This window comes from Sceloporus undulatus, chromosome 4 (genome assembly GCF_019175285.1).
Source record: "Sceloporus undulatus isolate JIND9_A2432 ecotype Alabama chromosome 4, SceUnd_v1.1, whole genome shotgun sequence".
In the NCBI taxonomy this organism is placed as follows: Eukaryota; Metazoa; Chordata; class Lepidosauria; order Squamata; family Phrynosomatidae; genus Sceloporus; species Sceloporus undulatus.
The window spans coordinates 75,070,375-75,088,656 of record NC_056525.1 but is presented as its reverse complement, the minus strand read 5'-3'; the positions used below and the strand labels follow the sequence as shown (position 1 = coordinate 75,088,656).

Here is an 18,282-nt window from a genome sequence, read left to right as displayed (position 1 = left end):
CCTTTTGGCCTTAGCTGGAACAGCATAAGACATAAGATGAGCACATGGTTCTCCTTTGTGCAGAATGTTATCAGCCATAGCACTTCTCATTAAGAGCATAAGCTTTAACAATACAGATTCATTTAAATGCTAATAAACAGGGTGACTCAAGCAAGGAGAAGGCCTCTAGTCACTCAGCAGACCTCTAATGCTTACATGCATTGTGGATCTTTGGTAAAAACATCTCATATGAGGTGATAGATATATTGGATTAAGGTGACCAACAAAGCTTTAGTGGCAAAGGGTTATGTTCCTGTTATAAAACACAGGGAACCTCAGTCAGCTAGCCCTCAGGAGAGGTGGCTCTCCTCTCCTTCCCTTTTTTCATAGGAGAGATGTCTGCGAAAGGGAAGAAACTAAAAAAATACAGCTTCTTCCATGAAATGGTTCTCACTAATACAGGGGGTTAAGAAAAATTCTTATCAAAAACAAACAGACAAACAGCCTCCTCTCCATGGGGGGGGGGGAGAAACCCCCCTTCCTCCATGAGTGTTTTAAAACAATATAATCAGGTTTTTCTGCTAAGAGGTTGCTTTAAATCCCATTCAGACATCCTACAGAGCCCTGAGGAGTCTGCCACAAAGATCACAATTACCTCTTACCTTGTCTAGATAGTTACATTTTAAATAAGAATGCCTGTTGATGGGCTTGCCATTCAACTGCTCCCTGCCCTGGATAGGCCTATTGTAACAGGGTCTATCATGCATATGGTAAGTTGGGTTCAAGGCCATGAAGGTTCATGCTGCCAATCTCTTTCTTTTAGTGGTCTCAGGGTGCTACAAGATTCCTTTGCATTCTGTTGGGCATGCTTTGATTGTGATTTCCTGCATGGCAGAGGGTTAGACTTGATGGCCCTTGTGGTCTCATCCAGCTCCATGATTCTATGATTTTATTGTTATAAGGTTAGCTGCTGTGTGGGTGAGTGTCTTATCCTTGACTGAGTTTTCATGCCAAGGTTTGGTCCAAAAAACACCATTGTCCACTGCCTTCTGAGGCTGGGAAAATGGACTTCCTAGTGCCTATGCCTTGTTTTCTGCTAGCACATGTGCTCAGATTTTAATATACCATACAGCTCCATATAGAGACTTAGACCAGCCACCTATATGCCCACAGCTTATATGTGACTTGAGCTTCCATGAATTTGGTATCCATGCAAAGTCCTGAATCCAACTCCAGTACATATCGAGGGCCCACTATACTATTTAAAATTTAGATTTGTTTTCCTTTGACAGATCCTTTTTGTGGAGAAAATCCTCTCCTCAGATACCAGAGGGCTATCCTTGCCAAGCCCTCTGTTCCCATTTCATGACTCCTTAATCAGCAGTTCATTGAGCCAGGAGACCTCTCAGCCTTCATAGAGGTTGATGATAGTCTGCTACATGGAGTTGGGGTGATTTTTGAAGCCTCTAGACAAGTTCATCCTCAGATGAAATCAGACTTAATTCTGACCACAGGCCCTGTTAACACAGAGTGCATCCATGCTTCTGCATGGACTCACCAATGTCTGTGAGGTAAAGGTTAATCCAGTGTCTCCCTTGCCTAATCATGGAATTAGTCTTATTTTACACAGGTTCGCAGATGTTCCAGTAAAGAACTGCACATTGTTTTGAAATATTAGTTGGAGGTCAGACATTAACATTCCTCTTTCAGAGCGGTAAGTCTTAATTGCTAGACGTGAAATCACCTTAATATCACCTTCATTGCTATAACCAGTTGACAAGGTGATCAGTGATCGGGTGGAAGCTGCCATACGTCCAGATTAGATCAGGTTCTATTCTGATTGATCACATCATCCACCATAATCCACTTTTTAGACAAGTTCCCATCGACTGCTTCAGGTTTTCAGTGGCTGACCTGCTATAGTCCATCCAAAATGGCATTAAAAATGGACTAAGACCCAACATGGTTATAAGGCAGGTGTCTGCCATCACGTCGGTTCTGTTCCATATGAGAGCAGCTAGAATGGCAGCCATCCTCACATTAAGAGGCTGTTGAGGGGAGTTTCCAACAGGGCCAGCCCACCAGACATTGTTTTCCATCTTGGGACATGAACACGGTCTTAAAGGTGCTGACGGTTGGGCCGATCAAGTCCCTTCGGGAGGCCTCCCTCAAACACCTCTCCCTCAAGGCCATCTTCCTCATGGCCATTACCTCCACCAGATGGGTGTCAGAGCTGGGGCCTTGTCAGTACCTAAAGACTTGTGTATTTTTAGGCCAGTCTCTGTGTGTCTTCGTCCAGACCCTACCTTCATGCCTAAGGTCAACTCAGCCTTTCAGGTACCACAGGACATTCTCCTGGCTTCATTCTGCCCCGATCCTAAGAAGGACTTGGAAAAGACCTGGCACACATTGGATGTGCGCAGAGCCCTCAAAATCTACATGAAGAGGACTTCAACCTTAAGGTCATCTGAAATGTTGTTCATTTCCTTTCTCCCGGGCTCTTTGGGGTGCAAGGTATCTGCCTCGACTCTGATTATGTGGATCAGGTCTTGTATTCAAGAGAGCTACTGAACTCTTGATCTCGCTCTGCCCGAGGGGGTGATGGCGCGCTCAACCAGGAGTGCATCTACCTCTGCGGCCCTGGCCACTAGCGCCTCCCTGTCAGACATTTGCAGGGCGGCCACATGGAAGTCGCCTTCAACCTTCATAAGACATTACAAACTGGACGTGTCTCAGTCTGCTGAGGCGTCATCTGTAAGGAGGGTCCTCCCAACAGATTGTGTTGGGGGCCACAGTCTCCTAGCAGCACTTCCCTCCCAGTTCGAGAGGGCTTTTGTAAATCCCAGAATACAGAAGGTTAGGACCCTGTCTGCTGGGAAAACGAACGTTGGTACTTACCCGTGATACGTTCATTTCCAGCAGACGAGGGTCCTAGCATCCTGCCCACCCGGGTGCTGCCTGAGGCCTCCGACTCTGTCTGTTGGTGGACCGGCCTTGTTCTTCTTGTTGCTGGATTGGTTTTTCTGAGTTCTTGTTTGTTCGTGGACTAGTTTTTTTCTAAGATGTTCCAGTTAACCCTTAGCTGATGTTACTAAAGTTCAGTTCCTTAATTTACCTTACTAGTCGCTTGGCTTGTTATTGACTGAGGCCAGAGGGGTTAGCTCCTCCCTATATAGGGGCCGGTCTTTTGTTTATTGTCCCTGCCTACAGGAGCGAATAGGAGGAACTTAACCCAGAATACAGGATGCTAGGACACTCGTCTGCTGGAAATGAACGTATCACGGGTAAGTACCAACGTTAGGTTTTGTTGTTGTTGGGTGCCTTCAAGTCATTTCTGACTTATGGTAACCCTAAGGCAACCCTAAAATTGAGTTTTCTGGGGCTGAGAGTGTGTGACCCCACCAAGGTCACCAAGTGGGTTTCCATGAATGAGTGGGGAATCAATCTCTGGTCTCCAGGGTTGACATCCAATGCACAGAACACTACACCACATTGTAGTTTCCCTCCCAAGTCTAGTGCTGAAAAGCAGTAGGAAGAGAATTTTTAAAATCAGCATAACAAAAGTTTGCACTTTGTGAAGAGTGTGAAGAGAGTTTTTCCCCTCAAGTCTACCCTGGCACAGGTTGGAGGCTCCCTTTCCCTGTTTTTTTTTAATGGAAGCACAATGTTTCAGATTTTGGGTGGATGTGTAAAATTGGCATTCTTTCACAAAGCTTGGTTATGAGAGGGAATTGAGAGCAAAGCCATCAAGGATCCTATTGGTAAGTTGCTTCTAGGAGTGATTTCATTGTTTCTGGATGTAGGGCATGTGTAGGAATCATGTGGCCTTCCAGTTGTTGTTGGACTGCAGTTTCTAGTAGTCTTAACCATCATAGCTAATGATGAGGGAAGATGGGAGCTGCAGCCCAATAGCATTTGGGTGGTCATATGGTTGACTGCTAGCTCTGTGCATTTTTCCTGTGGAGTGAGTGTATACTGCCTGTTTGACAACTCTTGATTATAAATTATTTAATCTCTTTAGGTCTTTATCATGGAGTTTCAAGCAGTGGTGATGGCAGTTGGTGGTGGATCCCGCATGATGGATCTGACTTCAAGCACTCCTAAAGCTCTCCTCCCTGTTGGAAATAAACCCTTGATATGGTATCCACTCAACCTGCTGGAACAGGTTGGTTTTGAAGGTGAGCAACAAACATTATTAGAAAAGCTTATACAGGTAGTATGATTTGCAGTGTGGAGAAATGATACAATCATATCAGAGAGAAAAGAGAATTGGCATCATGATGTATTGTTAGCATGTTTAGGAAGTAACCACAAAGAATAATAAAAAAAAGCTGAATTTGGCTCCACAAGTAGTGGTGTAGTCAGTTCCAACTGTGATGCTTGTCTTTGGAAAAGCTTGGGAGGGAGGGAATAATATGGGATGTCATTCCTCTCTACTTAAATATAGTGTTACAGTGATTCTGTGATGGCAGATTCTGAAAAGAATTTTCAGAAAAGATGTATATGTGCACTTTTCTAGGTTACTACCATTTTTTTTTTAAATGTAGTGGCTACATAAGTCCCATTTCTTTTTTACTTGAAGCTGTATGCCATATAGTAAGCGGAAGGCCTATATGTGGTCCATGGAGGGATCATTATTTGGATAAAGTTGCCAGCTTTCTGTAAGCATTTCAGCCTACTGATCCATTTTTTCACTCTGAGTTGGACTGCTTAACACTTGATGTCAGCAATTACTCTGATGTAATTCAACCTTGGACTGACTGTGTTGAGAACAGCAGTTGTTTAATATTATTTTTCAGCCTAAACAACTATTCAGAATTCCTACATCTAGCTATAGTATACACTATAGAGGTACTTCATCATGCTGGTTGGACCTGTTGGGAGTTGTAGTTTTAGTCCAATATATCTGGAAGGTACAAACTTGGAGAAGGCTGGTTCTTTATTTTGATTTGTGTCATATATGTCCCTAAACACTGGCAGCACTGGTTGGTGTTTGATTGTTTTTTTCCAGTGTAGTCAGTTTTCAATTTGTCTGTCTGTATCTGGAACATTCCTAAGAGCATGTTTGGACAAGAACATTGTACTCATTTTAATTTAAATGAAGTTTAGAACATAGATTATTCTGACTCTCCCATTTTTAAATACTTCATTCTCTGATGGTCTTACTGGTGGCAGAATCATTGGTTGGAGGTGAACTTATCTCCCTACATGCAACAAAAATACAATACAATTGCTTTAAGACTTTGAAAGCAAATGAAATACAGAATAAAAGTCTAATAGAAATCCAATACAGTAGTTTTGGCCATAAATCTAGCATGTTTGTTTGGAATTGATTAACGATGTAACTGCAGTTCATGACATAAATACAAACATGTTCATTCTGAATTATGGGGTAAATAATATTCTAGTTCCTCTGTAAACATGGGGTCTAATTATATTAATTGTATATGAACCAAACTATGTATGCTGGATACCCCCCCCCCCCCGCAGATATGTTTTTAGAATGATTAAGGACTGTTGAATGTGTTCCTGTCCTAAATCCAATGTTGCATGAGTGTTATAGAACCAGTAAAACAGTACAGTATTTCCTTCTTTTCTCACTTGCTCCAACCTGTAGTCCTCAGAACCACAGAAAACCAGCTCAAGAAAGTTTTTCAGGAAGATTTTTAGGATGCTGGAGTGTTGCAAGAAGATTAGTACAGTAGATGGCTTCTTGCATGTTCTGCTGGATTTTCTTGTTCCATTAGTGGAAGTCTAGAGTTGGATGCTGCCCACTGGCTGTGACTCAGTGTTAAACAGGTTTCTGCTTTGGTTGGATTTCCCCCCACATTGTAGAACTGCTTCATTATAGTACCTGGGTGCTGTGTTTTGACTATTACATGGTTAATAAATCTTTCCAGAATCATGCTGGTAAGCAGCCTTGCAAATAAATATTGGTGTGTGTGTGTGTGTTTATGCACTGCTCCACTTGTCCACAAACAACATATGTTTTCCATGAGTTCAGTGTGGAAACTGGGATAAGCCTCTGTGGTGTTATGTTTCTTTAGCCTGGCATGAGTAGTTAATTATTTTCTTTGTTACAAAAGGCTGTATTATGGAGAATGCTCATTTCTTAACTCAATAATATTTTGAGACTAGAAAGGAGGAAGAGCCAAGTATGCAGTTGTAATACTTTAGTTCTATGTAAATTCCAGAAGAAGTTGAACCACAACTCCCATCATCCTTTACCAGTTAAGCATACTGGGACCTATAGGAGTTGTAGTCCAACAACAGTGAGAGATCCATACATTCCTCACCCCAGTATGCATAATAAGAAGTCATCTCTGCCAGCCTTGTATGTCTCTATCCTTGAGACAGTGGCTATCACCTAGGATGGCTCAAGACAATACATACTAGCCAGTAAAAAATTACAAACCTGTGTCAAAAATAGCTTAGGATTTCTATTTTTCCCATATTTTATTTCCATAGTAGAAACTAATCAAGCTGCATGCTGATCAACAAAAAGTAGCCTTATTCTTGTGAGTTAAATTACTTTGTTATTGGCATTCTTTCCTCAGAAAAGATTTAAGAGACATTTTAGTCCTGCAGAGAGGCTAGACAAGATAAAATATTCATGCAAGACATTAAAGTTTATTAAGTAGAATGTTCACTGTTTAACTTAAAATATTTGTTTCCTGATTTTCAACTGTAATTGCTCAAAGAGCAGTTTACAATACCAACATTGGATTTGTATTCAGATCACATTACTCTCATAATAACAAATAGCCCAGTATTGTGTGTGTTATTGAACAACAGTACTATATGTCTTCTGCTCTGCTTTCTTGAAACCTTGTGGCAGCAAAGTGGGAATGGCTGGGAGACAGATATTCTTCAGAGGCCTCCCCCTTGTCTGTCAGGAGTACCAGTTGACACAGCTATTCCCCATACTGTCATAAGTATGTACACAAGTTAATACATGAGTGTAGCAAGCCCCCATTTGTAGGTTTACATATTATACAGCTACATATGCCGGGGAGCTAGTGTTGATTGCAGCTCCCAACAATTTTTCCATCACATAAAAGCATGCAGTAACCTTTCAGAAATGATAGCTTGTCCAAGACGTGAACTTCAATGCCCGATGACAGATCTGAAATGGGTTTTCTCACATTTGTATTCAGCATTCTAAATACTCTTTTCAGAGGGCAGCATTGGGGGGTTTTCACGTGCCTTTATGTATCAGAGAATATTTAGGTTAGCAGTCCTATCTTTTCAAGTTCTCATGTCACAAATATAAACTGCTAAATTGAAAAAATATTAAAATGCAGGGAATTATACCCATTTCCATCTTGTATTGTTTTTTTTTAAATCAGTAATAGTATTCAGTGTTTAATGAGAATTCTGGAGGAACTTGATCAGATTACTAAATCACTTACAAGAACCCTTTGGTAGTTTTGAGAACCTGAAGGGAGGCATATTCAGTTCAGCAGACAGACAGGATGATGTATGAATTTTCATAGCTCTGTTCAACTTGCCTTTTCTTCTGCACTTTAGAGGTCATTGTGGTTACAACAAAAGACATTCAGAAAGTGCTAAACTTGGAGACAAAGTTGAAGCTTGATATTGTGTGTATTGCTGATGATGCAGATATGGGGACTGCAGACTCCTTACGACATATTCATGAGAAAATAAAGGTATCAGTGTCTTTTTATTGCTTTAGTAATATATATTTTCACAGTATTTTGGTTGTAATAAACATGAGTAATGTACATATATGTAGTAGGAAGAAGGAATCATATACAGTACTACAGAAGTGCTGAGCAAAAAATCCAACTGTAAGAGTTTGAATGATAATGCATTTCTAGATTTGCAGTACCAAATAAATATATGTCTTCCAACCTGAAACTTATTCAGAGTTTTCCTGTGCTTTATACCTTTAGAGAATATGTCAGATTTGTCATTTTGCTTTGATTGTGTATTTTGCGTGCCAAAGGGGTTGGACTGGATGGCCCCTGCGGTCTCTTCCAACTCTATGATTCTTTGATTTTATTTACCTGTCAAAGTTTACTAAGGGGCGAAAGACCACCTCAAAGGGGTGGCTTGAAGCCGCCCCTGAGAAGGCTGGATTGGGGTTGTGGCAACTGCATGCCGCGGCCCTAATCTGCCTTTTTGCACAGGCAGAAAGCCAGCTTTTCCTGCCCCACTGAGACTTTACAGCATCCCTACGGCATGCAGTATCTAAACGCCATGCTGCAAGAGTGCCCGGAAGTCAGCTCATGTGTGGGCAACCAGGCAGTATGAATCCAGCTTCCAGGCAGCTTCAGAGTGTGCAGTGTCAAAAGGCGGCGCTCTGAAGTCACCCAGATGGTGGTGCAAAGGGGCGGATTGTTTCACCCTTTAGTTGAAAAAAGAGTGGGTTATAAATGTAGTCCATCAATAAATGAGAGAGAGAAATCTCCCACTGTCTGTTAAAAAAAATCTTCCTCCTCAAATCTAGTAATACAAGTTACTGCAGATGTCAAATATCTTTTGTAAGAAACTTTCAGGGCACTCCTATATATGCATCTACAAATCAGATTACTTACTGTCTTCCCAGGTAAATAATAAAGATTTTCAGTCTCAATTGTCTTGCAAACGTTTGCTTTCTTATAAACCTGTGTGCATTACCCATTGTGTAAGGTACCTGTGAAACCATACTGTCAAGCATATTTCAAGCTTAAGGTCAAAAAAGGAGAGAGTAAACCAATGTTTATCAGACTATTTCATCCTTTGACTCCCTTTTTCATTTTGTGTAGATGTTTTGTTATACAGTGGGGTCTGCAGATGGCAAGCCCCATTATCCCCAATGCCGGCGTGTGTGTGCCTGCGATAGCAGACATGCCTACATCACGTCACCATTAGGGACAGTGAGACTTGGGGTCTTTCATTTTTCATATCTGTGGGGTGATGTGGGTCTGGAACAGATCCCCGACAAACATGAAGGCCCAATTGTAATTTTATAATTCAGCCTGTACAGATTTTTGTCATCCTATAGTCAGTATTTTCTCTGATATTTTGATTCAAACTACATTGAGTCTGCTACATCAGTGTGCTAGCGATCCACCAATTCCACTGCCCACAGATTGCTATAACACATATTATTCAGTGGTGGTGCATGCAAACAGATGTGCTGATGTGGATGCATGCACATCACTGCTCGCTGAATAATATGGGGATGTGAGTGTCTGTATTTTTCTCATGTGCAAGGGACAGGGTAGAAGAAAACCCCCATGGATGGAAATGGTCCACTCTACTGAATTTATTTTTTCCCCATTTTGTTAATTTATTTTAAGAACTTAAAAACCATGCGTTCATCCAAAAAATGGATCTCAGGATGATATATATTAAAAATAAAAATGTTTTAAAAAGCCAGATGATAAGCATGGTAATACAATAATGAGGAATAGTTATTCAATCATCTGAAAATATAATAGTTAAAAATGGGTAAATAAAAAGATGTTAATGTTGTGTCAAAAAAGAGTACAATATGAGTGCCAGGGAAAAGCATTCCAAAGTTGGGGTGTCCCTACAGAGAAGGCCCTCTGTTTTGCACATGACCACTTAAAAATGCAACATGTCTGTTCTGTTTTCTTTATATTTTTGTGGTTCTAGAACAGGATTGGCAATTGTGGTAGGTGTGGCTACTTTTCTGCCCCCCAAACCCTCTGGGAGCCACACAGATAGTTTAATGCTAGAAAACAAAACAAAAAGCACTGAAGGGCTATTTCTTGTTTTGGTCAATAATTTTTAAAAAGATGTTCAACAGTGCAGGGGGGCCCAGAAGTCTATTTAAAAAGTGAAATGCTAGGAGGTTTCCAAGACAGGCAGTCACTTTTTTTTCTGGCTAGAAGGAAGACAGTCTAGGGAGTCTGAGAGAGCCAAGGAGCACAAAAATAGCTTTGGAGGGGCACACCTGGTTAAAAGGCCACACTTCTGTCTACCTCTGTTCTAAAAAAAAATCCCTGTAACTTATTATGCACTTGTTTATCAAGGTGAGTCAAAGGCAATACTACCGCCTTCTCATTAATTAACATGGTACTCAGTCCACTGAAATGTCTCTTTGAAGAAGCTACATTTGAGATGATGAAGCAGAACTGCAAGAGTGTTGTGTTGCACTGGTTCAGATCTGTCTTCCATTCAGCTGAAGTTAATGGCTCACCATATCAGTAAACTGAGGTCACTATCTCATTCTGCCTCATGGCTGATCCCACTCTCTTCTTTAGCCACACATCAGCCCTTTCCAGGACAAAATCTCGTTCAGGTGCGTGGACCTGGAAATTTTGTAAGACTTAAGCATTCTCTGTTTCATACCAGATAACTACAACAAAAGTCAGAACATTCATGTAAATTTGAATATGTTGGGTATATTCAGCTGATTTTAGATGACAGATAAAACAGTTCTTCTGGGATCGTCCTGTTTTAGCTGTCATCTAACAGAACCTGATATGTGCACATCCATACAAGAACAAACAAGCATTTGATATGACACCATTATACAGCACAGCCCAGGATATGGAAGCAATTAAACATAGTCCCTGGTTTGGATACAACAGAAAACTACTCCTGGTTTGTTTACTGGCTCATGTACTGGCACAGTAGCTAGCACACATCATGGTTTATTAAGACAGGATTGATTGCTTATTGTGATATATAAACATGGCCACAAACCAACTATTTTCTGCTAATATATCATAAGACTGATGCCATCTGAATTAATCACTGAAGACTCCCTACTTCTTTGTCCTCTCTACAATAATTCGTCATAGGCTTAGAATGGGAAGAACAATTTAAAAGATGGAGAAAGCAAAGGGAGAAGAGCTCAGAAATGTAGTGTGGCTTTTTGCTAATGAAGTGATAATAACAACCTTGTAAGATTATTCTGTTCACATCTTGTCCAAAATGTCAATGACTTACTTGGTGATATGCTTGCTGCTTTATTGTCACAACTTTAGTAGTAGAGTGTATCGGACCTGATCCAGTTTGGGGGAAGACCTTAAGTAAATTTAGAGTGTAGGCTAATGGGATCAGGCTTATGGGCTTACAGGCTGTTGGACCTGCCTGAGTCCTAGTTGGAAGGGAAATCCCACACCAGATGGTGTGCACATGGGTTCTATAATGTTTTTGCAGGATTGTCCCCTCAGCAAGTGAGGTGGGGGGATGAATTGGTTATATTGAGTGACAAGTAGATATCCAGTCTGTTGCCTTGTGTCTAGCCAAATCTATGCACCTTTAATTATTAAAGCTGTGGCCTGTGTACTGTTGCAAATTATGTGCAATACCTAGAGGTTTTTTTTTTAAAAAAATGACATACAGGCATACTTAACAATGACAAAGAAGCTTCTTTTTACATAGTCTTTTAAGGTCTGTTCTCTCCCCCTCCTTGTCCTTTGTTTAGCTGAAACTTTTTTAGTATTGACATTGGGAGGATGGTGGAGGAGAGCTTGAGAATCACAGACGTTTGGCTACAGTGACATATCTGCAGTAAACAATAGCAAGCAATAGCAAGTATATTTCAGTACCACTTATGAGTGCTCTAAGCAGTTTACTATGTGTAAGCTGATTGCCCCCAACAAGCTGGGTACTCATTTTAGCGACCTCGGAAGGATGCCAGGCTTAGTCAGCTATGAGCCCCTGGCTGATATTGGATTCATAACCTTGTGGTTTATGAGTGAGTGGCTGCAGGACAGGTATCCACTGTGTCACCAGGATAGAATGGGATTCTAATGTAGCTGTGTGATTGTCTCCAACAGGCAAGGAAAACAGCAGCCGCCACCAGAACACATATAAACAGTAAAACAAACATTAGATCAAAACATATAAGCCTGCCTCACCAACTACTATAAAATGAATTGATTTTTTTTCTTTTACAAACATTATCCTATAGTTCAGACCTATCTCCCTCCTTAACATTGATTATAAAATTTTAGCATCCATTCTGGCCGATAGATTTAAGTAGGTCCTCCAAGAATACATTAATTTGGACCAGACAGGATTTCTACCCTCTCGATATCTAAAAGATAACATCAGAACCATAGTCAACATCTTTGAATATTATGAAAAAAACAACAAAAAAAATTAGCCCTAGTATTCGCAGATGCTGAGAAAGCTTTTGACAACGTCAATTGGATGTTTATGATTGAACTTCTTAAAAGAATGAATGTAGGGACAAACTTTATAAATTGGATTCAAAAATTTACACACATCAAAAAGCTCAATTTATAATAAATGGAAAGAAGACAAAAACACTGATATATATATATATATAAACGAATGAGACAAGGATGTCCCTTGTCACCGCTCCTTTTTATAACAGTGATGGAAGTCCTAGCCAATAAAATTAGACCAAATAAAGAAATTGTTGGAACAAAAATAAAAGGAACCGAATACAAATTAAAGGCTTTCGCTGATGACTTTGTAGTAGTTTTGGAAGATCCATTGAATCAAATAGAAAAATTGTTTAAAACATTTGAAGAATTCGGAAGAGTTTCCGGTTTTAGAATAAACAAAGGCAAAACTGCGATACTTACAAAGAATATTCCTAAAGAAGAAAAACAAGAAATTGAACAGATAACAAAATGTCAAATAAGGAAAAAGACAAAATATTTAGGAATCTGGATAACAAATAAAAATACCAAACTATTTGATAATAATTATAAGAAACTATGGGCAGAGATCAAAAAAGATTTACATAGGTGGGCAAAACTGGAACTATCGATAATGGGAAGGATTGAAACAATAAAAATGATGGTGCTGTCAAAAATCACTTATCTATTTCAAACACCCCCGATTTATATTACTAGCAAGACATTCAAACAGTGGCAAAGTGATATCCAAAATTTTATATGGAACAATAAAAAGGCCAAAATAGGATGGAAGACAGTGACACAACAAAAAGAAAAAGGAGGGGGAGGGGTCCCCAATCTAGAACGTTATTACTAAGCCAACATTTTGAACTGGTTGACAGAATGGATAAAACTTGGAAAACAGGACTTACTAAATCTGGAAGGTTTCAACAACAGATATGGTTGGCATGCTTACCTATATTATGTGAAAACAAAGGTGCATGAAGAATTTCAGCAACATGTAATCAGGAAATCCTTAATAAAAATGTGGGAGAAAATCAGAAAGAAAATATACAGAAAAATACCTCTGTGGATTTCAACACATGAAGCTTTCTTTGGCAGATGGAAAACTTTAGATAAATGGTTGAATTATGGAGACTTGATTACCAAAACTCAATATGGACAATATCTAATGAAATCGATAGAGGAACTAAAACAGCTGGATATAAAAATGCACAGGTTTCTCTACACACAATTGAAAGAGCATTATAAAATGGATTTCAAACTGATAAGAAGAAAATGAAGAATTCGACAAAATACTCTTAGGAAAAGAATACAAAAGAACATCCAAACTGTATACATTTCTACAAAAATTGGATCAGGAACAAGATATAATATCAGAAGTAATGACAAATTACTTCTCAGATTGTGAAAATATTATTGATTTAGAAAGTTGGAAATATGCCAGAGAAAAAAACCAAGAAGTTTACACTATCACAAAATATGAGAGAGAACTATTGGAAAATGGAAAACTGATGGTATTTAACTCAGAATAGACTGGCCAAAATTGTAGGAAAGAAGCTAAATTTATGTTGGAAATGTCAAGCAGCACAAGGCACGTGGTTTCATGTGTGGTGGTGTTGCCCCAAATTGAACATTTACTGGAAACAAATACACATAACTATTGAAAGAATGTTGAACATAAAATTTGAACTAAGACCCAAAATATATTTACTGAATATGTTAAACAAAATATCACCAGAAATCGAAAGGAAATATTGGTGAATTCTGCTTGGTAACAACAGCAAGACTCCTAATCGCTCAATTCTGGAAGAGTAACGAAGTACCAGACCTAGATATATGGCTACAAAAATTAATGGACACAATAGAGATGGATAAGCTTACAGCTTGTGTGAAACAAAAGGACACTGATAAAGTTGGTATCCGATAGTATCATATTGTAAATCGAGATGGTTGTAAGGAAGCCAGAAAGGTGAAAATTGAATGTTCTAAAAAATTTTTTTTTCTTTTCTTTCATTACTTCTATCCAAATAATTAGCACATTTAAGGACACATGGAATTTCAGATGTTCTTAGAAATTAGATTACTGATTTATGTATGCAAACAGACAATAATGGAACAATAATCATAAGGTGGGGGAGGAAAGGAAGTTTTTTTGGGGGAAAATATTACTGTATGGGATTATGTATGTTGTGAAGTATGTAACCCAGACAACAATTTCAAGAATCAAGATTTTATGTTGTAAAATAACCAAATAAAATAAAAATAAAATATCCTATAGTTCATGGGGCTCATGATAATATGTTCTCAGTAAAGAAGATATTAATCACTACCAGCCTAGATATGGCCCCTCAAGTTCTACGTGGTGCATTGTTTATAATATTTAACATGATTTTCATATCCGTTTACCATGTGATGCAATAGAAACGTTCATTGCAACAGCTGCCATGAACAGAATTAGGACTGTAAAAGGGAAGTGTTAAGATTTGAATTCGTGTTACAGGTAAGCCTGTTGAGATCTGTTTTAATGTGTGTGAGTATGTCAGGGAGTGGGGGTGTCCCACTTCAGTTTTGGGGACATTGCATCCAGCTCATTCCATGTCTCTTTTTCTGGCAGGAAGTAGTGCCTGAAAGTGGACAAAGTTTTTTCAGTTCAATATTTGACATTTGGCAGACATTTTGTCAGTAATGTCAGAAGAACCAGGAATGGTGGAGGAGTCCACTGCAATATTGCTTCCCATTCTATTACTGTATATATTATAGGATTCAACAACAAAATAAAGCTGTTTTTGACTTCAATTCCCAACTTGCTGTAATTGCATGGATCTTTTGACAGGAGTTTGAAATATGTAGCTAGTACTTTGGAGTGTATGTATGTGTGCTCATATGCTATGTCGACATAGTATTTTGCATACTGTTAAGGTCTTCTCCACCTGTCACCAAGTGTATTCTGGCCAGCTATTTAAGTGTAGTGTTCCTGCAGTTAACAGCTATGGAACAATTTCACATTTTCCTTCTGTGCTCAGTATTGGAAGCCTTGACTAACACACAGTGCACCAGTCATCACACTGTAAGCTACCATTGTTGGTAAGACTTTGATTATGAAATCAGATGTATCAGGTGTTCCACCTGATTTCTCCTAGTTTCTTCAAAGCAAAATTTGGGGAAAATACATATCTAGGCTGCTTCCATACATAAGGGAAAGAGAGACAAGTAATTCCTCAGAACAACTAAACTAGGACTGAGAGTCCAGATTTGTTTGGTATGTACATCTTTTGGAATTGCACTGTGGAAAGTGTGATGTCACAGCAGTGGCCTATATGCTGCTGACTGTCACTGATCCGTGTAGTTTTGGATGGAGCAGCTTAGTGCTTCACTTCCTCTCTTGAAAAATCCCCTGTCCAAACACATGATGTAAGAAGGCTCACTGTAATGCCTGGGAGGTGGAATCCAAATCTTTCTCTTACAGTTGATGAGAACTTGGGGACCATGGAAAGAAAAACTTTAAGCTTGTAATAGAGATTTTTTTTACTGCTTGTGGATTAAAAAAGAAGAGAACCATGAAATTCATGTATGAAGAGACAAATGGGACTTTCTCCTCACTAGTTTACAAGTTAATTGTGGAATAGATAAACAGAGCATTTCATTTTCTTGAAATCATTTCACCAGACTCTTTATTGAAGAGATATTCCTTGTACTTTAAGTGTGGCTCTCTAAAATACAAATAAAAATACTTTGCCTCACTTACCACTGTTGATAGACCCATGGAGATGCCTCTGCTTTTCCCATGATGTTAACACATTGTACAGCAAAAAGTAAAGGTTCAAGGGGACTGGCAATGGAATATGTAACAAAAAAATCATGGCAACAGCCCAATTTAGAGCCCAATTCTGACAGTAAAACACATGTGAAAGTTATTAGTTCACAATGCAAAACTTGCCTTGTTTAGGAAAGAAGTGTAAGCAGAAATGAATAGGAGTCTAGGTAGGTCTTTGGTGATCATACTTAGGAATTCATTCTCTACCACTATGGTTTATTTCACTAGGAGGGAGAATGTCATACAAGGAGGAGTGCTGTACAGAGGTCCAGTTCAAGTGATGTTATATTAATCAGTTTCTTGCATAAAATAATTCAGAAATGATGCAGAAATTCCCAGCACATATATGATGGGGTACACAGTTGCTTGTTCAGCTAGAGGCTTTGGCCTAAATCCAATTTGAGAGTCCATTGATGCAATGAACTTACAGCAGTATTGTCTTACCAGGTTCCCACTGATTTGATAGATGTACTCAAGCAGGATTAGCACCAGAATTAGCCCTTTATTTCATCTACCGTGTTTAATTATTAAATTATTTAGAAACGTTGCAATGGAAGTCACCATCAGAGATTAAATCTTTTCTCTGTGTTTGTTGTTCTGTTCACCATGCTATACCGTGTTATGCTTACCCTCATATGTACAGAATTAGATTCCCATAACAACTTGAACCATGTTAATTAATGCTGTAAAGAAACTGAAAGAGTTGTGTTCCTTACTGAATTATGAAGTTTATTTATGGGAAAGAAAATTTAACATCAATTGCTTACACTAGTGCACAAACTAAATATTAAAGTATATTTTCCTTTGTGGCTATTGAGGATAGATATGTGCGATTTTTTTGGACACTCTACAAATGGAAAGGTTTCTCATGTGCATAACTCCCTTCACTTGTTTATCAGAAATCTACCTACCGTATATTCTTGCCTATAAGTCAACCTCATGTATAAGTTGAGGGCAGGTTTTGGGGCCTGAATTATGGACTGAAATGTGACCCTTGGATAAGTCGAAGGTAAAACTTAGCAACATGTAACAAAGAATGTAAAAGATGAAGCAAAGGAAAACGATGCTAAAGAACTTACAATTTTTTGCAGGCATAATTGTTTGTGCTCACCCTAAAAGCTGGATGGATGAGATAGTAGAGGCGGTTGATGCTTCTTTTAGGTGTGCCAAGAAGGGATTAAGCTATCATCTTTCGCTAGGGGATGGCTCCTTTGTGGATAAGAATTAAAAGTACAGTGCTTACATTGACCCGTGTATAAGTCGACCCAAGTTCGTTGGGTCATTTTTGACTAAAATTTCTAGACTTATACATGGGTATAAACAGTAACTTGATTTCTTCAAAAGGATGCTATTCCTGTGAATTTTGGCAAGGAATAAAAGGTTACTTGCATTTCTGCTTAAAAACAAAATCCAAAGTTTTAAAAGTTTATAGTGCACAGTCCTCTACATCTTTTGGTCTGCAATTTGGCAAGTATAAATCTTTATAAGGAGCAGTTATGCGTGTACTATTTATCAAAATCTAACTAAGAGAAAAATGTTATGTCAGTTGTTGGATTCCAAAAGAGGCTCAGTGGTATGAATCTCTGGGGTTCCACATCTTGGTGTATATTTAGGACTCAAGTCAAAGTCAACTAGTTCTGAATTATTGGGAAGTAAGACGTTTTCTAAAGTGTGAAGCTGGTGTCGAAACTCAATCTTGTGCTAAACATGCTTATTAATAAGCATAGCAGACCCTTTACCAGGAGCATCACTAGCGGGGTGTGGAGAGTGTGGACTGCACCACATGACACCCTGAAGTGGGGATAGAATTCCAAGATGTAATCATGTTAGTATAGAAAATCAGTATGTTAAGTGATCTTTTCACACCTTTGACATTAACTTAAAGAAGCTGGTAACATGAGCTTTTGTAGACCTGAGCCTACTTCCTCAGATGCATGAAGTGCATAATGGGAGGGGTGATGCCACTGCTCCCCAAACATCTTCTCGTTGGCAAAAGCTGGCTGTGGCATTTGCCTCTCTTCTTTTAAAACACTGAAGAAATGGGATGAGTGGATTGAGTTTCAGTGGGAGGAGAAAAGAGAGGCCTCAGTTTTTAATTTTTTGAAATAAATAAATAAAATTAATATAAATATTTAAATATTATTTTTCGATTTTCTTTAAAAACACCCTATCTTAAAAATATTCACTTTCACCACAGGAAACAACGTACATTTAAATATATTTAGGCTGTGTATGATAGTGCAATGTAAAGGTATAATTTTAAATTTTCTAGTTATTTATGTCACAACAACATCCAGTAATATATGGGAATTACGAGTTACGTTAGTACAAAAAACATGACTAAGGATTCTTTATGGTGTGGTATGGAAGGAGGTGGATGTTGGGGGT

General features: G+C 38.9%; 1 protein-coding gene across 2 annotated transcripts in view; it reads left to right on the top strand.

Annotated features, from left to right (window-relative positions):
- The first annotated feature begins 3,222 nt into the window (after positions 1-3,222).
- Positions 3,223-18,282, top strand: part of EIF2B3 (eukaryotic translation initiation factor 2B subunit gamma) — a 601,892-nt gene continuing 586,832 nt past the window's right edge. The window contains exons 1-3 of one of the 2 annotated variants that reach the window (XM_042462842.1): positions 3,223-3,263; positions 4,001-4,157; positions 7,510-7,649. In XM_042462842.1, the coding sequence (XP_042318776.1) occupies positions 3,249-3,263; positions 4,001-4,157; positions 7,510-7,649 (312 nt within the window). In that variant the 5' untranslated portion in view covers positions 3,223-3,248. The remainder of the gene's footprint in view (positions 3,264-4,000; positions 4,158-7,509; positions 7,650-18,282) is intronic. The other variant, XM_042462843.1, reaches the window with a different exon arrangement.